The sequence below is a fragment of the Elgaria multicarinata genome, chromosome 8 (genome assembly GCF_023053635.1).
Source record: "Elgaria multicarinata webbii isolate HBS135686 ecotype San Diego chromosome 8, rElgMul1.1.pri, whole genome shotgun sequence".
NCBI classification, from domain to species: domain Eukaryota; kingdom Metazoa; phylum Chordata; class Lepidosauria; order Squamata; family Anguidae; genus Elgaria; species Elgaria multicarinata.
The window spans coordinates 46,524,435-46,547,034 of record NC_086178.1 but is presented as its reverse complement, the minus strand read 5'-3'; the positions used below and the strand labels follow the sequence as shown (position 1 = coordinate 46,547,034).

The window sequence follows — 22,600 nt, the reverse complement described above, 5'->3', positions numbered from 1 at the left end:
CAGCAGCACCCCGGGGGAGGCGGGCAGACAGGCAGGCAGGCATGGGTTGGCGGGCCCAGAAAAGCTGGTACCTTGCACAAGTAAGCCATAGATCTGTGGGGGAGTCAGTCCCAGCAGATCCAGCTACCTCACAAGGATGGCTCCCAGGCAGGCGGGCAGGCGCCTCCACTGTAGTGGCTGTGCTCAACTCGGCGGGCGCACTACAAGACGAGTTGAAGTGAGAGCTCACTTCTCAGGAAATGTAGTGGCTGTGCTACGGGAGATCGGTGGACTGCTGGAGCTTAGCTTTTTCTCTGAGGGGAAGTCCATGAGTTGAAGTGACAGCTTGCTTCTCAAAGACAGGGTTACAGCGGAAGAGGGGTGGGACGAGACCGGGGAGACAAGCTCGACCAGTGACTACTACTAATCCCCACATCCTGGAGGACCACAGCATCCCACACAAAGTGGCTGTGGTGAAGTCAATGGCTGTCATGAGTCGAAGTGAGTGCTGACTTCTCAGGAGGAAACTTAAACTGTCCCTAGTATGCACTAAGTGGCTGTGCTATGGGAGTTCGGTGGACTGTTGGAGTACCAGCCACAATTGGGGAAGTGAATGAGTTTCAGTGAAAGGTTGCTTCTCAAAATCAGCACACAGATCAAGGACTCCATTTGATCCCCGAGCTATCTAAAGGGTGACCCGTGGACTGCTGGAGTTTTCCTCCGGTTCCCGGTGGCTGGGATGGGTCTCGGCTTCTCAAAGCCATGGCACTGCTGCATATGCAGTGCAGCTTCTCGAAAGAGAGCTGTCCCACGGAAAAACGGTGCATTACTGGAGCTTAGCTTTTTCTCAAAGGGGAAGTCAATGAGTTGAAGTGAAAGGTTGCTTCGGAAGTCTATGGCTTTCATGAGTTTCAGTGACAGCTTGCTTCTCAAAGAGGGCGTTACAGCGGAAGAGGGGTGGGACGAGACCAGGGAGAGGAGCTCGACCAGCTGCTGCGACTAATCCTCACCCACATCCTGGAGGACCACAGCATCCGCAGTAGTGGCTGTGGTGAAGTCAATGGCTGTCATGAGTTGAAGTGAGTGCTCACTTCTCAGGAAAATTAAACTGTCCGTACACACTAAGTGGCTGTTCTATGGGCGATCGGTGGACACCTGGAGTACCACCCGCACATAGGGGAAGTCCATGAGTTGAAGTGACAGCTTGCTTCTCAAAGATAGGGTTACAGCGGAAGAGGGGTGGGACGAGACCGGGGAGAGAAGCTCGACCAGTGGCTACTACTAATCCCCACATCCTGGAGGACCACAGCATCCCACACAAAGTGGCTGTGGTGAAGTCAACGGCTGTCATGAGTCGAAGTGAGTGCTCACTTCTCAGGAGGAAACTTAAACTGTCCCTGTGCAGTCAGTGGTTGGGGAGAGAGGCACGGCCAGCTGTGCCTCCACCGTAGGGGCTGTGCTCAAGTGTCTGAACTTGGAGTCGAAGTGAGAGCTCAAAATTGCTCCATATGAGACTGGGGAGAGAAGCTCGACCAGCTTCTGCTACTAATCCTCACCCACATCCTGGTGGAACAAAGCATCCACCGAGAAGTGGCTGTGGTGAAGTCAATGGCTGTCATGAGTTGAAGTGAGTGCTGACTTCTCAGGAGGAAACTTAAACTGTCCCTACGCACTAAGTGGCTGTGCTATGGGCGATCGGTCGACTACTGGAGTACCACCCGCACATAGGGGAAGTCCATGAGTTGAAGTGACAGCTTGCTTCTCAAAGATAGGGTTACAGCGGAAGAGGGGTGGGACGAGACCGGGGAGAGAAGCTCGACCAGTGGCTACTACTAATCCCCACATCCTGGAGGACCACAGCATCCCACACAAAGTGGCTGTGGTGAAGTCAACGGCTGTCATGAGTCGAAGTGAGTGCTCACTTCTCAGGAGGAAACTTAAACTGTCCCTGTGCAGTCAGTGGTTGGGGAGAGAGGCACGGCCAGCTGTGCCTCCACCGTAGGGGCTGTGCTCAAGTGTCTGAACTTGGAGTCGAAGTGAGAGCTCAAAATTGCTCCATATGAGACCAGGGAGAGGAGCTCGACCAGCTGCTGCGACTAATCCTCACCCACATCCTGGAGGACCACAGCATCCGCAGTAGTGGCTGTGGTGAAGTCAATGGCTGTCATGAGTTGAAGTGAGTGCTCACTTCTCAGGAGGAAACTTAAACTGTCCCTATGCACTAAGTGGCTGTGCTATGGGAGTTCGGTGGACTACTGGAGTACCAGCCGCAATTGGGGAAGTGAATGAGTTTCAGTGAAAGGTTGCTTCTCAAAATCAGCACACTGATCGGGTCACCCAGAGGTCCACAGCCTCTACGTAGTGGCTGTGCTGAAGTCAATGACTTCCATGAGTTTAAGTGAAAGGTTGCTTCTCAAAGGCGAGGACTTGCCTGTTTCATTTTCGCAGCGAGACAGGCAGCTGCAGTAACACTCACAACCACACACACAAGGACAGCTTTTGCACAGAGGCTCATGAGTTCAAGTGACAGCTTACTTCTCAAAACCATACTTCGGGATCAGGGAGTACGTCTTCCACTCCCAGGGCACTCCAAAGGGCGACCCGTGGACTGCTGGACTTTACCTCCCTCAGTTGGGGAAGTGAATGATGAGTTTAAGTGAAAGCTTGCTTCTCAAAGACGGGTTACAGCAGAAGGGGAAGAGGAAGAGGATGAGACTGAGGAGAGAGAGGTTGCATCGGAAGTCTATGGCTTTCATGAGTTTCATGAGTTGAAGTGAGTGCTCACTTCTCAGGAAAATTAAACTGTCCGTACACACTAAGTGGCTGTTCTATGGGCGATCGGTCGACTGCTGGAGTACCTCCCACACATAGGGGAAGTCCATGAGTCGAAGTGAAAGCTCACTTCTCAGATAACTTGAATTGCGAGACTGGGGAGAGACGCTCGGCCAGCTGCTGCAACTAATCCTCCTCACCCACATCCTGGTGGAACAAAGCATCCACCGAGAAGTGGCTGTGGTGAAGTCAATGGCTGTCATGAGTCGAAGTGAAAGCTCACTTCTCAGGAGGAAACTTAAACTGTCCCTATGCACTAAGTGGCTGTGATATGGGCGTTCGGTGGACTGTTGGAGTACCAGCCGCAATTGGGGAAGTCCATGAGTTGAAGTGAGTGCTCACTTCTCAGGAAAATTAAACTGTCCGTACACACAAAGTGGCTGTGGTATGGGCGATCGGTGGACACCTGGAGTACCACCCGCACATAGGGGAAGTCCATGAGTTGAAGTGACAGCTTGCTTCTCAGGAGGAAACTTAAACTGTCCCTACGCACTAAGTGGCTGTGCTATGGGCGATCGGTCGACTACTGGAGTACCACCCGCACATAGGGGAAGTCCATGAGTTGAAGTGACAGCTTGCTTCTCAAAGACAGGGTTACAGCGGAAGAGGGGTGGGACGAGACCGGGGAGAGAAGCTCGACCAGCGACTGCTACTTATCCCCACATCCTGGAGGACCACAGCATCCACAGTAGTGGCTGTGGTGAAGTCAATGGCTGTCATGAGTTGAAGTGAGTGCTCACTTCTCAGGAGGAAACTTAAACTGTCCCTGTGCAGTCAGTGGTTGGGGAGAGAGGCACGGCCAGCTGTGCCTCCACCGTAGGGGCTGTGCTCAAGTGTCTGAACTTGAAGTCGAAGTGAGAGCTCAAAATTGCTCCATATGAGACTGGGGAGAGAAGCTCGACCAGCGACTGCTACTTATCCCCACATCCTGGAGGACCACAGCATCCGCAGTAGTGGCTGTGGTGAAGTCAATGGCTGTCATGAGTTGAAGTGAGTGCTCACTTCTCAGGAGGAAACTTAAACTGTCCCTGTGCAGTCAGTGGTTGGGGAGAGAGGCACGGCCAGCTGTGCCTCCACCGTAGGGGCTGTGCTCAAGTGTCTGAACTTGAAGTCGAAGTGAGAGCTCAAAATTGCTCCATATGAGACTGGGGAGAGAAGCTCGACCAGCGACTGCTACTTATCCCCACATCCTGGAGGACCACAGCATCCGCAGTAGTGGCTGTGGTGAAGTCAATGGCTGTCATGAGTTGAAGTGAGTGCTCACTTCTCAGGAGGAAACTTAAACTGTCCCTATGCACTAAGTGGCTGTGCTATGGGCGTTCGGTGGACTGTTGGAGTACCAGCCGCAATTGGGGAAGTGAATGAGTTTCAGTGAAAGGTTGCTTCTCAAAATCAGCACACAGATCAAGGACTCCATTTGATCCCCGAGCTATCTAAAGGGCGACCCGTGGACTGCTGGAGTGTAACCTCCCTCACCCTCAATTGGGGAAGTGAATGAGTTTCAGTGAAAGGTTGCTTCTCAAAATCAGCACACTGATGGAGTCACCCAGAGGTCCACAGCCTCTATGTAGTGGCTGTGCTGAAGTCAATGACTTCCATGAGTTCAAGTGAAAGGTTGCTTCTCAAAGGCGAGGACTCGCCTGTTTGCTTCTCAAAAAACCATACTTCTGGATCAGGGAGTACGTCTTCCACTCCCAGGGCACTCCAAAGGGCGACCCGTGGACTGCTGGAGAGAGGCAGCCTGGCTAGTGGTGGTGGTGGTGCCAGGCATTGCCTTGCCCCCTGCTTGCACCTCACCTAAACGTGCAGTCAATCATGGACAAACGGTTGTAAACCGCCCAGAGAGCTTTGGCTGTGGGGCGGTATATAAATGTAATTAATTAAATAAATAAATAAATAAATAAATAAATAAATGGAGTCTTTTGGAACTGGGTGGAAAACTATCCGGATGAGTTGACTAAGCTGTACCGGACGCCACAGAAATGAAATGAACTCAAGTGCGGTGCTTTGCCCTCACAGTCAGTCACACACACGCACGGTGACAAACTCTGCCTAGTGCCTACAGAGAAAAAACCAGCCTGCCTGAACTGTAGTGTGCCTGCCAACCCAAGGAGGGGTGGAATTAAAGGGAGCCTGCCTGTCACTCCCACGAGGGCTTGAGGGTGGGGTATCCCAGCAGGGGGAGATTGCCCTTCAGAAAGACCAGCTGCTCCACCAAGTCCGGCTCCAAGCGAGAGCGGTGAGGGGTCACTATGTCGCCCGCCATAGAGAACACCCTCTCGCTTGGAACACTGGTGGGTGGGCAGCTGAGTCGATCCATGGCCACCCGCGCCAGGTCCGGCCAAATCTGAAAACGGGATGACCAGTAGGCCAGGGGGTCCATGGAGGAGTCCTCGATGGGCTCTGACAGGTAACGCTGCACGGTGGTTGCAGCGTCATCCTGGCTGGTGGCTGGGGAGGGTCTCTGCCCAAACACGGTGTGCAGAGCCTCTTCCCAATACCCCTCGCCTGTGCTGCTGCTGGGAGGGATGCAGGTGAGGCTGCTGCTGGTGCTGCTGGTGCTGCTGCGGGGAGGGGTGGCCTGCTCCTCTGCCTCACTCTGCCCCACCCTCTTGGCCCATGCCGCCCGCACTTCGCCCACCAGCGTTTCCACCCAGTGCTGCCTGCTATTTGGCCCACAAAGCCCATCCTTCACACGAGGGTCGCACATGGCTGCCAACATGTGGACCCTGTCGGTTTGGATGGGCTCCAGCCTCCGCGTCACGCCGTCCCTCAGCCTAGTCACCGCTTCGCGGACCTCGGGCTCGAAGCGCCTGCCGGTGACGGGATCCCTGTACTCCAGAAAGTCGCCCATCTGTTTCTGGAGATGCCTGCATACAGGGATCACCTGGCTGAGGAGGGCAGAGCTTTTGCTCAGGGTCTCGGTGGCGTTCAGGAACGGCTTGAGGACCGCCACCAGCTGGGACATGGCGTCCCACTGCTGCTTGCCCAGGTGGTGGACGCCCATGTCCCTGACCCTGAACAAGTCGTGGATGGCACGCTGTTGCTCCACCATCCGCTCCAGCATCAGGTAGGTGGAGTTCCAGCGTGTCACCACATCCTGCACTAGCCTGTGCTGCGGGAGATTCAACTCCTCCTGCTTCTCCCGCAGCAAGCGACTGCCCTTGACGCTGTGGTGGAAATGGCCTGCCACCTTTCTGCAGCTCTCCAGGAGGTTACGGATCCCGGACAGGGGACCGAGGTTGGGCTTGCTGCTGCCCATCCCAAGGCCATCCCTCACCACCAGGTTCAAGACGTGCGCGATGCAGCGGACGCCCTCGAATCCGCCGTCGCGCACCGCCTTCACCATGTTGGCTCCCCCGTCCGTGACCATGTAACCGCGGGTGACCTTCTGCCCAGCTAGCCACCCATCCACCATGCGGTTCATGGCCTCCGTAATCTCCCCTGCCGTGTGGGACTGGTCCATCACTTGCGTGTGGAGGAGGGCCCAGCAGTAGCCCTCCTTGCCAGTCCCTGTAGTGCTGGATCCTTCCTGCCCCACGGCTGCCCACCAGTGTGCCGTCAGGGACAGGTAAGCGTGCACTCCGCCCTCGCTGGACCAAATGTCCGAGGTGAAGTGCACCATCCGTGCCTCTGCCTGGCACAGACGACCCAGCACTAACTCCCTGCAGGAACGGTACAGGGAAGGCACCACCCGCCTGCTCAGGGTGGTGCGACACGGCAGCTTGTAGTATGGCACCACAAGCGCCATCAGCCTCTTGAAGCCTGCGTTGTCGACGAGGCTGAATGGCTGGTCGTCCAACGCCACCATCTCACCGATTGACGTGGTGATCTGGGAGGGCGTTGGAAAACGCCATCTTGTGGTTCCATACTTCCCCCACCCCATTTCCGGCAGGGTTGCCTGCCTAACCCTTGTGGGGATGGGAGATGGAGAGCTGAGACTGGAAGTGCCAGCAGCAGCAGCAGCAGCAGCAGCAGCAGCAGCCGCCGCCTTCGGCTTTCCCCTGGAACCAGTCGCCTTGCCCGCCTCTTTCCCCAGCAAGACCGACTGGTGCTGCCTCTTAAGATGCATCTTCATGCTGCTGGTTCCATAATGCCCTGTCGATGAACCCCTGCTTAGGCTGAGTTTGCAGTGGCGACAGACAGCAAAGCGGGGATCCGCTCCCAACTCAAAGTGGTCCCACACGATGCTTGTCTTTCGTTTCCGTGGTGACACCACCAATTGCCCGCCTGAGCTCTCTGGTGTTGCCACAGAAACAGGGGTGTGGGATGAGACTGGGGAGAGAGCCTCGGCCTGCTGCTGCTCCTCCTCAGCCCCCACATCCTGGAGGCCCACCGCCTCCTCCTCCTCCTCCCCCCCCTCCACTGTGCTGAGGACCTCGTCTAGGTCCATCATCGGGCTCGTGGGCTGAAAGGAGAATGAAGGAGTTGGGGATACTCCTCCTCCTCTAATGGCACTGCTGCCACGTGCCTCTTGCAAACGGGCACTTTTCCCATTCCCACCCTCAAAAAGAGAACGCCGGGCACAAGTTGCAGAAGAGAGTGGCTCTGCCTGCTGCTTGTCCTGCTTCTGTTTTGGAGCAGTCAGCCAAGGAGTTGCCCGTTTGAGTTTCACAGGAGGAGAGGAAGCCTGCTTACTGCTGGCAGACTGAGCCTTGCTGCTTTCAGCACGCCTGCTTCCTCTTTTCATGATGACTAACAAAATATTAATACTACTAATACTATGTATAAGGTACTACTAAGAATATGTATAAGAAGATATAATATGTTTAAATGTAGGGAAATGGGACAAGAACAATAAAATATACTACTACTAATATGTATGAGAATATACTAATATATATATATATATCTACTACTAAGAATATCTACAAGAATATAATAATATGTTTAAGAATATTACTAATAAATGTAGGGAAATGGGACAAGAAATGGGACAACCACTACTATAACAAGAACAAAATATGAATACTACTACTACTAATATGTATGAGAATGTATACTAATAGACTACTAAGACTATGTCAAAGAATATAATATAATATGTTTAAGAATAGGGAAATGGTGTGCGTATGCTTTCCCCAAAATGCTCAATCTGTGGCTGCCTGTTGAACTTGACAAAAGCAGCCCACTCCGTCGAAGTTACACAGAGAAGAAAAAGAGAATCCAATTTTTTTGGTATATTTGGTATATAGAAGATAGAAGGAAACACAATCAGGATTTAAGAGAGGGGAGGGGGGAAAAGAACCAACCACTACTATAATATGTATGAGAATGTATACTAATAGACTACTAAGACTATGTCAAAGAATATAATAATAATATGTTTAAGAATAGGGAAATGGTGTGCGTATGCTTTCCCCAAAATGCTCAATCTGTGGCTGCCTGTTGAACTTGACAAAAGCAGCCCACTCCGTCGAAGTTACACAGAGAAGAAAAAGAGAATCCAATTTTTTTGGTATATTTGGTATATAGAAGATAGAAGGAAACACAATCAGGATTTAAGAGAGGGGAGGGGGGAAAAGAACCAACCACTACTATAAGAAGAACAAAATATGAATACTAATATAATATGTATGAGAATATATACTAATGGACTATGTGAAAGAATATAATAAAATATGTTTAAGAATATAAATGTAGGGAAATGGGACAAAAACTGTGTGTATGCTTTCAAAAGAAAGCTTTCACAAAAGCAGAACAGTCAGGCTTTAATACAGGGAAGGGGGGGGGGCAACCAACCCAACCAACCCAACCACACACTCCAAAATTCAAAAATAAAGTTTATATTAAATCAAAGTAAGGGGAAAACACAGGGCAAACTAAGCTACAAGTCAGAAAGAAGCAAACAAACACACACACGCGCCAAACTAAACCTATATTAAATTAATCTATCTCCAAAGCAGGAGCACTAGCTAAGTAAGTGTTCCCTCCACGAACGCCAACCCACAAAGAGACACAAAACAGAAAGTTCTCAGGGTGGGTCTGCCTTAGTCCCCCCTCCAACGCTGGGATTGGAGGAGGATGCTTTCTGAGGAGATGAATTCTCATCAGGATTGGGAGTTGAATGTGCCTGTCATCGCTTCCAAAAAAATAAAAATAAAAAAATAAAAAAAACCCAAACCCCGATTTTTAAAAAAATATTGCACGTGAACCACAGCACGCAGAAAGTTGAGAGTGGTCTCAAAATGACCCCCATCCACGACTCTCTGTGCACAAGAATTTTCAGAACGATAGCTTAAACCCCCCCCCAGTTATCCCCGATTCTTTCCCTCAATGCAATCCTATGGGCGAAAAGCCGAAACGGAGCCCCGCGGTTGACCCTATTTTTAAAAAAATATTGCACGTGAACCACAGCACGCAGAAAGTTGAGAGTGGTCTCAAAATGACCCCCATCCACGACTCTCTGTGCACAAGAATTTTCAGAACGATAGCTTAAACCCCCCCCCAGTTATCCCCGATTCTTTCCCTCAATGCAATCCTATGGGCGAAAAGCCGAAACGCAGTTTGAGCCCCGCGGTTGCCCCGATTTTTAAAAAAATATTGCACGTGAACCACAGCACGCAGAGAGGTGAGAGTGGTCTCAAAATGACCCCCATCCACGACTCTCTGTGCACAAGAATTTCCAGAACGATAGCTTCAAAAACAACGTAGTTATGCACGATTATTTGCCGCAATGCAATCCTATGGCGAAATGTTTTCAAGATGGCGACCGGAGCGCTCCGCCTGAACTCGGAGCTCCGAAAAATGGTCGCTTCTCTTCGCCTTGCTTCTAGGGGGTCCGCGGTCCGCTCCTACTCCGCCTCTGGGTAAGGCGGAGCAGGCCAATCCGCTACTGCTTCTACGCTCCTAATCGGAGCGGAGCACATCCCTAGTCCTGATTATTGAACATGTTTTAAGTATGACTGCTTTCTGGATGTTGGCATGCATGTATTTTGGTAGGCCTAATTTCTGAAGGTTTTCTGCAAAAACAACGATGTCATGCTGGTGACTGATCTGACTAACAAATAAATCTAAGTTTTTCCTGTTGCCATAGTTCTTTAACTTCCATATATTTTGTATACTTTTCTCTCTTTTCCTCTTCCTTTTCTGCAACATTTTTGTCATTAGGTATTGCAATTTCAATGAAGTAGGTGTGTTTTTCTCGGTTGTTTTTGACTGTTATGTCTGGTTGAAGTTGAAACAAGCTAAGAGGTGGTAGCCTTTAGTCCATTTTGTTCCATGGCTAACATTTGCAGGCTAATAGTAGTTTATACTCTTTCTGAATGCTTGGTTGTTTGGTTGTTGTATGCTTGTCAATTGCTTCATTTGTTCAGTGGTAGCAGTATGTAGTAAAGTGATGGGGAAACAGTGTTAAATGTTAGGAAAGGTTAGACTATGGGCATCCAGTGAAGGATTTGCAGTCAGAAAAGATATTTGAGGGAAGGGAAGACTGTATCACACACAGAGCTCATCTACACCAAGCAGGATATTCCACTTTGAAAGCGGTATAGAAAAGCCAGGAGCCACACTACTGCTTTATAGCAGTATTGAAGTGTAATGACAACTGTTGGGCCCCATGACACATACCATATACCACTTTCATAGTGTTATATCCTGCTTGGTGTAGATGTGCCATGGGCCCCAACAGTTGTTAGTGCACTTCAGTACCACTATAAAGCACTAGTGTAGATCCTGCAGTGCAGTTCAATACCTCTATAAAGTAATAGTGTGGCTCCTGTCTTTTATATACCGCTTTCATAGTGGAATACCCTGCTTGGTGTAGCTGAGCAGACAGTATAGCAAAAGCTTCAATGTACAGCAAAAGCTACAGAAGTAGGAATGAGTGAAGTTAATTTCAGATACATTGAATGTCTCACTTGTTCTTTATTCCAGTTATTTTAACATTAAGATGTTATGTAGAACAGGTTTGTCTTAATTGTGTGCTGTGAAATCAGACCTGTAACCAAGGCCATGTTTGGGTGGGCACGCCCCTTTGGGGGCTGGACATGTTATCCTCCTTTTTGGTTTCCAAAATATGGTCACCCTAGCATAGGCCAAAGATGTTATTTTGGCACAAGAATCAGAAGATCCCTCAAGAAGATCACTCTTGCAGCAGACAAAGAAAGAACCATGCTGTCGGCTTTCTGAGGTCACAAAAGCAGCCTTGGAGGACCTTGTTGAGGTCAAAAGGGGTTGTTGTAGTTGGCAGGGAGGGAAGGGGAGAGGAGAGACCGAGATATGAAAAAATCCTATGGCTCTCCAGTCCCACCAACACGTTCCCGCTAAATGGCCTCATAGGCCCACTGAAATAGAAAAAGTTTAAAAGAAGGATGGAGAGGCAAAAATCACCACAGTCACTCCTCCTGTCCTACAGTGAGAAGCCTAGCAGGGCATAGGATACTGGAAGATCAGGGGCTTCAGTCTAGTGGGTGTCAATCAATAAGGTTCCATATTGAATAATTAACAATTTGCTGCCCTTTCATGACACTCAAAACCAACTGCCTGCTTTTGTTCTTGGTTCCCTCAGCAATGAAGATTTTCAAGTCTGGAATAGAATACCCTTCACATACCAACAATTTCGACAAGGGGTGGGCAACCTGAGATCCTCCAGGTGATTTGGGCAACTTGTGGCCTTCTCATCAGCTTTAGCCAGCATAGCTAATTGTGACATCATGGGAGCTGTAGGCCAAACATCTGGGAAGGCTAAAAGTTGCCCACCTCCAATTTAGACACCGCTAAATTCTCTTCTTCATTTTTTTTATTCCTCTAAGCTTTCTAGTCTTTTCCATATTCTAAAACAATCAAATAGCCAGAGTTCAATGAAGAAATCCCCCATCCGAAGCCATGTGATTTATTATTCTATGTGTTTTTCTAGATTAGCCTCATGCTTGTTTTGAGCTCAGTTGACAATAATGCTACATCTCACCTAAGTACAGCCAGCAGCGTCATTAGTCATTTCTGTAATTTCGGGCCTAGACACAAATTTTTTCATAAAGAATTTGTCAGTTTGCATGTTCGTATATTATTTATTGTGTAGTCCTAGCAATTATTATTTTTAAAACAACAACAACAACAACAACAACACATAGCATGTTGAAAAGATGAATTGGAATAGTTTTATTCTTCTTGTAAAAGTATTATGGGTAGCATCCAATTGTACTAATGATGTTGCATTAGCATAAACCCATTCTTGTGCTACATAACTATTGTTTGCTAGTGAAGTGGGGAAAGGCAGGGATTTGCCACCAAAGTGTGGCACCGACACTTGAAAATCTGAGAAATTCTGCAACAAATTGCTGCTTTCTCCTGTTCCTCTAGCAAGCACTAGTAACATTGCACAGATGTTGGTTTATACTATTAAAACATCATTAGCACTAGCACTGGGTACCCTATATATTCAAAAATACTACTAATACTCTGAATACTCTTCTTTATTACTTCCTGGGCACATCCTTAGAATGTAATTCTTGAAATCTTGATGATTTCAATTAAAGAAAATGTTCTTGAAATGTTTGTGCAAGTGTATATATTCCGCTGACAATCTCATATTGACAATCATCCTGAGTGCCTTGTTTGGGGGAAAGATTGCATACAAATGTCTTAAACAACACACACAAAAACCCTCAGTCATTCTTGGGACAACCCCTCATTAATAAGGTGGCCACTTACACATTTCCAAAAAAGGAGGATACGTACCACTGAAAGAGAAGACAAAAGAGGACACAAATGTTCATATACTAATGTATACATATAGCTGCAAATACAGAATTGTAGAACTAGAACTTAAATTTTAGAGAAAGTAAGCCAAATTTCCCATCCAACTCACCCCAAATCAATTCATTGGTACCCCACCTGGAGATCACCCAAAATATTCCTCTCCAATTTATTTACTCACAATTAATTCCCCAAAGACCCTGCAAACTTAATGGTAACTCCAGAGGTTAAAAAGAAAAGGGGTAAAAGGGCACTCTTAAGGGGGTTTCCTCAATAGCCCAATAACCTAAAACCCCTTCTTTAAACATCCAGCCAAGTTTTTGTGTGTGTATGTGGCAGGGAGATGGTGGATGGTTCTTACTGTGAGACGAGGTGCCTAGGGGAACATAATTTGTATTTTTAATCCTAAGGCAAACTGGCAGCTCAGCTGCTGGCACATCACGCAAAGTGCTGTTCAGAAATTCAAATAATAGCTCCTCCTCCTCTCTTCCATCCTCCTCTCTCCAGTCAACCCTCTCGTCAGCATCAGCGACTATCACAAATAAAGAACAGAAACAACATCCCTACTGGCTGCAGCTGCTTGTGATTGGTTAGGATGTTCTCCCCACTGAAAACAATGACAAAGAGCAAAACATACACACACAGCCACATGCAAAGCAACCTTCCAGATTCCTGGATTTCTTGGACAAATTGAGGACCCAAATGGAATCCTAAAATAGAAAATTGTCCAGGATAATAGAGGACACCTAGCCTGACTATTCATTAAGCAAATGGATATAATAATAATAACAATAATAATAATAATAATAATAATAATAATAATAATATATTAAGTATGACTTCCAAAATATTTTAGTGACTGGTGATTGATTTCCCCCTCTTTTTATTGTGAATATTAACAAAACTGAACAAAAAAAATCATGAAAAAGAAAAACAAAGAAACATTACATATATAGGACTATCATCTATAGGACTATCATAATTTTTTCCATCAGATATACCTTTTTTTTTAAAAAAAAAAAGGGAGAGAGTTATGCATAGGTTTCAAGAAAAGCAGGCCATATATCCATGTATTTATCCATCTGCAAGTTGTGCCTATATAACACCTGTTCAAATATTGATAGCGTTTTTAAGTCCTCAATCCATTGCATTATGGGCGGTGAGCATTTGTCCTTCCAACGTGATGATATAAGTCTTTTAGCTGTCATAAGAGCTCTGAAAATCCATTTGCACTGACTATGTGTTAACTTCCAAGAATGTAGTTTAGGAGAGCATGCACATTATTCCATATTAAAGATTGTTTCAGTACAAAGTTTGTCCTTTTTATAACCTCCTCCCAAAAGGGGGCAACTAGTGGGCAATGCAACTACTGTTGACAGAAATGTTAGTTAATCATCTGCCGTAAAACAAAATAACTGATTGTCTAAATTTAAATAAATTTGCCTATTACACTAATATCCTGACATAGATGCAATTTAAAGATAATGAAAGAACAGCAAAATAACTTACAATTTAATATACAAAACCAACCGCTAAATGTCAGACAAGGCCCATTTTTATCATTTTACATGTTCCCCATTACAATAGCACACTGCAACCACAATAGCCTCAAAAATCAATAAACCTGCCCTTAATTCACAGCTCATCACTTCAGATTGTCCTTCGCTGAATATCTCACGCCTTCTGTATTTCTTCTCCTGTGCAACCAACATGGTTACTAACGTTCTTGTTTATAAATAGTCCTTCTCAACGAGTCTCTCCATTTCCTTTGAAAACAGGTTTTCTTGGTGAGCTTTCTACTAATTGCCTGATATTGAAGGACATGAGTGGAAAGGAAGGAGGCCTAAGTAGTAGTACACAACAACTGAGGCAATAAATTCCCCCAAGAATAAAAGCAGCAACAGGAATTTGCAGGCAGTTCAGCAGGACAATACTTACCGTGGCGGACAGCTGTGGCCCATTCAGCTGTGCGTGCAAGATTGCCTCGTTGATTGAATACCGGATACCCAAAAGCACCAATTCCAGATCATGAGCTCCAGCCATTTCATTTGTGAGATGTTCCAGGGTATAAATATATTCCCTCCACTGAGCATCCAGTTCAGATACACTGGCAAAACAGCCCCTCATTACATTTAGGCAATATCCTTCGCAGGGCCTTATTAGCGTCAGGCCTTGACAATGAGGGCAATACTGCATCTTCACTAGTGCCCTGCTACATTCCTTTGTCAAGGTGGCATGCTCGGTGGCATTCAGCACTTCGATGCCCATACTTAGGGCCTGATTGAATGTTCTGCTTGCCCTGAGAGACTTTGCCAGCTCTGTAACTGTTTCTTTAGAATAGCGTCCAAATGGATTTATATCTTGCCGCGTAAGCCGCAGGCATTCTGTGTACTCTTCAGACAAATCCGTAATTCCTGGATTTATTAGGCGGCTGTAAACCAAAGGGAACAGGCTGTCAAAGAACCGGAAAAAAGCTCTTTCCACTCTGGTCTGAGCACCCAAGAGGTAGAGAGAGATGTCCGTAAAGAGCTCCTTGACTGGCTCAGCTGCCTCCTTTGACATGGATCTGTAGACAGTCTCAAACAGGGAGGTCGTATGGTTCTCAGCAAAGCGAAGCAAGGACTCAAAGGCCGCTGCAGAAATAGAGACATTAAAAGGTGGAGAGAAAAGTCAATTCTCCTTTAGCACAGCTCAACAACATGGCTTAGTACATTTTACAGCTAGAACAGTATTGCTCAGGTAGCTTGCAAGCTTACTGAACATTTTCTTTCTGTTCCAAAGATTACATAACTTAAAGGGAAAGGGGAAGTCACCAGCTAAAAGGATTTTGGGGCTGCTTGATATTGACAGAGAGACTCAAGTAAAATTTGGAAATGAAAGGTGCCTCCTTGCAAGCTGAGAACAGGATACATACCTTTAAATCCCATGATGCGAAAAGAGAGAAAGGCAGTAGCTCAGAGGTAGAGCCCATGTGTTTCATGCAGAAGCTCCCAGGTTCAAATCCGGGCACCTCCAAGCAGAGCTGAGAAATACTGTCCGAAACCTTGGAGAGCTGCTGCCAGTGTCAACACTACTAAACCCGATGGACCAATGGTCTGACTTGGAGTGAGGCAGCTGCCTATGTTCCCACGACACTTTCACAGCAACTGGGAGAGGTGGAGGGCTGTCTCAGGGACAGAGTTACCACACAGCTAACCATCCAGAAGACAGACAATGCCTGGCAGGTAAGACCATATGGACTGAAAGGTAGTATCTGAAATAGCTGTCAGCCAGCCGTCCAGACAATAGTAGCTAGATTATAGTAAGGGAGGCAGTGGTGGTGAAAATATGAACAAAAGGAACCCAAAAGGTGACCACTGTAGAAACAAAATAAACCCAATGAATTAAATTATCATTCAAAAAATTATACACATTTGTTTTTACTAAAATAACTATTTACAATCCAATGCTAATACAAGTCTACAACAATTAACTACCACATCAGTGTAGCATCTCATTACATATCAATAGCATTCAATTGTACTTAACAATCATTTCAAACCCAATTTTAAACAATCATTGCAGAAAATCCGACCCACAGACAACAAACACTTTAATCTAATCACAGCAGTATATTAAGACCAGATTTAGTCAACAAGGTTCATGTTATTCCTTGTTTCAAAGTATCTTCTTCAAAAAGTTGGTCTTTGTACTCGCCAACAGGCAGTGGAAAGCTCATGCAATCTCTCTTTATTAAGTTTTTCAAGGTGAGACCATCTTCCAGAATTATATCAAAATCAGTAAACCGTATTTCGCTTCGTCACATTGTTTTCCGTTTCTCAGCTAGCCGGAAAACAATTGGGTTTGAAATGATTGTTAAGTACAATTGAATGCTATTGATATGTAATGAGATGCTACACTGATGTGGTAGTTAATTGTTGTAGACTTGTATTAGCATTGGATTGTAAATAGTTATTTTAGTAAAAACAAAAGTGTATAATTTTCTGAATGACAATTTAATTCATTGGGTTTATTTTGTTTCTACGGTGGTCGCCTTTTGGGTTCCTTTTGTTCATAATAGTAGTTAGATGCCATGTGGTAACTTTACATGAGATTATTTGTAATGCTTAGGGCAATTGGAATGAAAAATAAGTGTTTGGATGAAAGCACAAATAAAACTTGCATCAAAAGCAGATTCTGATACTGTAATGAAAGGAATATTTAAGGTAGAACAGAAAATGATAATGAAGTACTAAACTTCCTAAAAATGTCATTAATGTGACCCACAAACAGAATTTTGTCACTCTTTAGGTGAAGATATGCTTTCCTACTGGTGCAAATATGGGAATTTCTTGGGTTCTTCTGTTGTATGTTCATAAACACCTACAGCTTGGTAAAGCTGCATCTGTGGTGTTCCATCAGTCCCTTAACCCACCCACCTCCATTACATACATAACTTTGTATCAAAACTATAGCAGCAGCTATAGTTTTGATACAAAGTAGATGTGAGAGGAGTCTAGGGGTTCATCTACATCAAACAGAATATTCCACTATGAAAGCAGTATGAAAGTGGTATATGAAAGGCAGGAGTCACACTACTGCTTTATAGCAGTATTGAAGTGCACTGACAACTGTTGGGACCCATTGACACATACCATATACCACTTTCATACCGCTATATCCTGCTTGGTGTGGCTCCTGCCTTTTACATACTGCTTTCATACCACTTTCATAGTGCAATATCCTGATTGGTGAAGATTAGGCCTAGGAGTCTGAATAGAGCAGCTGGACAACTGGTTATGAACTCCCTCACTACTCTGGGCATTTTCTTACAAGGTACAGGCACAATCACGAGGCTGACACCTGGCAACCCTGCATCAAACCATATGAGTATTTCTAGTGCTGATATGTACACACACACACGTAATTCCTACCAATTTGACATTTTCCCATGCACCATAGCTCAATTCTCTCCATGTCTACTCAGATTAAAGTCCCAGTGCAAGAGTTATCAGGCATGCAAAGCACAGCCAAGTTCTAAAATTTAAAGTCATTTAAACTTCAAATACCCAGGTGGGCATTTCCAGTTTAAATACCCTGCAAGCTATTTCAAGTTTAAATAAAAAGGATGGTAGATAAAGTGTAAATGTCTTTAAATTACTCTTATCTCTGATCAGTGATTCGAGGTAAAAGCAGGGTTTCCCTGCATACTGGTAAAGAAAGGTCTTTTCTCAGGTCTTTCTGTGGTCCTCCTTTCTGCGGTCTTTCAGCAGGGAGAAAAAGGTGGGGACACAGGTGGTGCATCCATGGTCTAAGTGATCACAATGAAGTAATCTTGCAACCCAGACATAAGGTACATGCCCTTAAATTCCCCTCAAAACTGTTAAGAGGAAGACACAGCCAATAGAACAGGGGTGGGCATAGTTGTGAAGATTCATGGGTATTGTGTCACCTGCTACATTATGAAATTTAAGGGTATATGAATACTAAGTGTTCAGTTTGCAGGATAGCAATACTATGCATTCAACTAGAGTGACCACAAGTCAAGACAGACAAAGGACACTTTACGGATCAACTGAAGTACAGTCGATATTGTTACAATACTTCAAAACAGCTCTAACCACTGCCACTCTCATAATCTTTAAGAGAGTATAATATTGAATGGTTTTGTAATACTGGGAACCCCGGCAGGGGGTGGGGGAAATCAAATTTAAAAGGTTTCATTCACACACAGAGGCCTGTCTTGCCAAGTTTCAACTTGAAGCAGGCTTTTACAACCAAGCTGTAAAATTCTGAAAATGAGGTTTATAATGGAAAGACTGACACTGCGATAACTGTAATATCGTTAACAACACCACTCTGCTCCAATAAAACAGTTGGTATTTGCCAAGACATCTCTATTTATTCCCCCCCCCCCAGTAGAAGTGAAATCCTCAAAAAAATTATTTGACAGGGGCAGTGGGGGGTGGGGGGGAAGCAAGTCAATCGTTTAAAGCAAATATGTCAATAATATAAAAATTTATGTCAGCAAAAGTCTGAGCACCCATGCATATGTATATATCTGACATCCAACTTTTCACTCTCATTATTGAAGATACTTTATGGAGATGCGGGCTTGCGTTTGTTTGTTTGTTTATTATTGAGAAAGACTTAAGCATCTTTGTAGTTATTGGGGGTGGTCCTCCTCCTCACATTTATTTCTCCTCCAAAAATACTATAGTTTATGAAACAATAAAAAGTTTTGAGCAGTGTCACATATTGCTTTGTGTGTATCATCAGCGGAAACAGTATACTTTTAGGCTATAATTTGAGGAAACTGTACTGAAATCACAACACATTTTGGTTAAGACTAGATGTTCTATTAAGCATGTGTACATACTTTAGACGCTGTATGAGTCAGCACCCCCTATTTGGTTGAACCAAGAAAAATGAGAGCAGCCTCTTCTTTACAATCTGTCATCCTAAAGGCATTTTGTTTTTCCATAGTTACAAGGAACCAAGAGACAGTTTCAGACAATCAAATGGCTGGAATGGTATTCCCAGCCCTCTAATTAGGAATAATGGTGCTGTGTGCAGATGAATAAGTTCTGTCACAAAAGCGAATTTCCGCTCTGATTGTACAAAGGGGACAGCTTACCATCTTGTTTGGAGCTTTATTAATGATACACTTTCAATCCTTCCTTGATAAGCAGTATATCAGCCCAACATTCAACTTTGTTCGAAAGAGAGAATGCTGGCTTGGATTGGAAAATGTAGAAAACCATAAATGAAAAGTGACTAAACTGCACATTTAATTTTAATTAGTGGTCCTAGGATCTGCTTCCTGGACATTAATTAGGCAGAATGTACACCTTGCCCTACTAAAATGCATACATTCCATCAACTGATAGTGTTGGCCTCTGTCTCTCTCTCTCTCTCTCATGAAAGTTAGCATAGCATAGAAGCTGAGATATGTGGTGAACCAGGATGGCTCTGGTTAAAATCTTGTCTCTGCTACTAACTTACTTAGGCAAGCCACCACCTTTCAATTCTCAATTCCTCATCTACAAAGGTGGAATAACAATACTGGCTTACCTTAAAAAGTTGTTGTAAGGCATTCTAAGATAGTGGGCTGTATCTAATGGATTGTATCCAACATTAGTTTAACTTATTCTATGATTTACTTTAAGTAGGATTAACATTAGATACAGCTCAATGTATTTTAAGCACATTGAACAGTCAAAGTGACTTACATAATGCTGATGTTATTAATTATTCTTATACTTCCTTCAGTCTTGACTAAAATATGTATAAACTATACACTGGAATTCAAAGAAGCCTTCCTCCTGAGCACCAATGCACTCTTCTATTAAAGGGACCTTATCTTCAAAGCATGTGATTTTTTTCACTACAAGAAAGCTGGATTTCAGCCAAGTAGCTATTATTATACAAAATCCACTTGGTGTGGTTCAAACATAAAATCAAATCAAAGGCAAATCTTGCCCTCACACATATAGTTTAATAAATGGATACCAAAGGGAACAGGAAATGTGGAAAGGGAGGGAAGAAATTGTGAATGGTCAACAGTTGGGCTTTGAAAGGAACCCACAAGCAACAGTACGCATCCCCCATGTTTGCCAGCAACTGTATATAAGCTTAATGCAAATGGAATCCATTGTAACATATTAGAGCGACAACCAAATCAAGATATAGTTAAATGTGGGAGTTTGAATGTTGATGGTTTTTCATGGATTTTCATTTGGCAAGTGGGTTTCCCTTTAATTTTAAACAATGGGGGAAATTAGTCAAAAGTGCACAGTCTCTCATTTTAAATTGAATTTAAAAAAATGAACTGCTTTAAGACTTTAGCCAAGCCTTTGAATTTGTAAAATATACATGCACAGTGCTGAATATTTCATGAAAACAGGTCAAAGTCATCCTCCAAGGAGAGAATCCTGTTCAAACATTTTATCATGTGCTCACAGCATGCTTGACATTGCAGCTGATGTTGCGTCTGTGATGCCCAAACACAGCTGATCAAACACAACTCACCTCTGGAAATTTCACGTCTCAACTGCCGGTCTTTTAAAATTAGCTCCTGGAGATGAGCCAAGTCATTACAGGATTCCACACTTTCTTTGACTATGCACTGGAGGTATAAGGTACCTCCATGCTGGGCAGCTAATGAGTTTGTACCGTAGGGAACTCAGCTGACTTCTAACATTAACAGACAATAAAAATGAGACACTGCTTAATGCATGGCACAAAAAAGATTACCCTTAAATTACATACTTGTCTCCTACATAGCAGGCCTATTCAGAATACGAAACATCACATTTTCAAGGGATGGAGTAATTATGGTAGAATAACAAAAGATTCTGTTTCAGAGCCCTTCCCTCACATACGATGCTGGTGGATTTATTTATTTACTTACTGTACTTTTAAACCGCCCAACATTTGAAGTTCCCTGGGTGGTGTGCAATCCATTAAAAACATAAAATACAACATTAAAACAAAACAAAAACCAGCCCAGAATAAAAACCAAGGTAAAACCACTGTACTGCCATAGGCCTAACCTACACCAAGCAAGATATAGGACTATGAAAGCAGTATATAAAAGGCAGGAGCCACACCAGGCAGGATATAGCACTATGAAAGCAGTATATGGTATGTGTCAATGGGCCCCAACAGTTGTCAGTGGAATTTAATACCGCTATAAAGCAGTAGTGTGGCTCCTGCCTCTTATATACTGCTTTCATACCGGTTTCATAGTGCAATATCCTGCTTGGCGTAGATTACACCATAGTTGCAGAGGGTGCACAAGAAGGCAATATAGGAGATATAAATAGATTGCCCATTCTGCACTTCTAGAGCCAAACTACACATTATGGTAATTGCATAATATTATTCAATTCTTAGCCAGCTCCCTTGCAAGTATCCAGGGTTTCCCTAAACTGAACTGCCCCACTGCCATTCCATGCTTTACAATTGTTTCTGTATTCCTGATACATTAGAACAGGGGTGAACAACTTGTGGCCCTGCAGATGTTTTGTCCTACAGTTCCCATCAGCCCCCATCAATGGTGAACACCTGTAACCATGTACATACCCAATTCGCAGCCCCCATACTATATTTATTTATTTATTACATTTCTATACTGCCCAATAGCCAGTTCGCAACAATCGAACCCATAAAAGTTAGGACGATGAAATACAATTATTTTAAAAGTTTTAAACTGCAGCATAAAAATATCAACCAAACAGAAGCTAGCTGCAGTACAAAGGTTTAAAATACAATACCATATTTAAAATAGAAAATGAGAAACGGAAATGGCTGGGAAACTAAGAAGGAAACTAACCTGGTGCCGAAAACAGCACAACGTAGGCCCCAGGCAAGCCTCTCTGGGAAGTTCATTCCATACCAGGGAACTAGAGAAGAAAAGGCCATCATCTTAGTAGCCACCCACCTCTCTTCCTTTGATGGGGACTCCTGGAGAAAGGCTGCTGAAACTGATCTCATGGTCTGGGCAGGTATATATGGGAGGAGTCAATTTCCCCCATTGTTTTAAATAAAAACAAAGGATGCAGCAGTAGGGATGGACGGACTCACTCCATCCAGTATCACTGAGTGCTTGCCAAGCTGTTGTCACTGCCCGCCCAACCGAGTAAGTGCCTGGCAAGTGCCATGGGGCTACATGTCCTCCTAGCGAGCCACCTAGCGAGATGGTAGCTCGAATATTTCCAGAAGTTAATGTCACATAAATGGTGGTTGTGAAGGGGCCATTTATGCAACATTACAGGTGTGAATGGCACCCATTAGTTACTGGCGGTAAGTGCTTTAAGCTAAAATATTCTGGTATTTTTGTGTTTCCCCCCCTTTTGCCCAGCACTGGAATGTCGTCCCCCCCCCCCCAATTCTCTGATATTGAATTTGGCCCTCAGAGCATCTACACCCCAAATTATATTGATAAATCTAGAATACAGAGAGTAAGAGCTTGGGAATATCCAGCCCAACCCTCTTACAGAGAAGGAAAATATGAACACACACACACACACACACACACACTGCATGAGTTTAAATATGTGCATGTTTATGTACTTCTCATGCTGTTACATGGAAATTGGAATGTTTTCTT

General features: G+C 44.8%; 1 protein-coding gene across 2 annotated transcripts in view; it reads right to left on the bottom strand.

The window, feature by feature from the left end:
* LOC134402647 (glypican-5-like) overlaps positions 1–22,600 on the bottom strand; it is a 505,390-nt gene that overhangs the window by 351,749 nt on the left and 131,041 nt on the right. For both annotated transcript variants that reach the window (XM_063132253.1, XM_063132254.1), the window contains exon 3: positions 14,446–15,140. In XM_063132253.1, the coding sequence (XP_062988323.1) occupies positions 14,446–15,140 (695 nt within the window). The remainder of the gene's footprint in view (positions 1–14,445; positions 15,141–22,600) is intronic.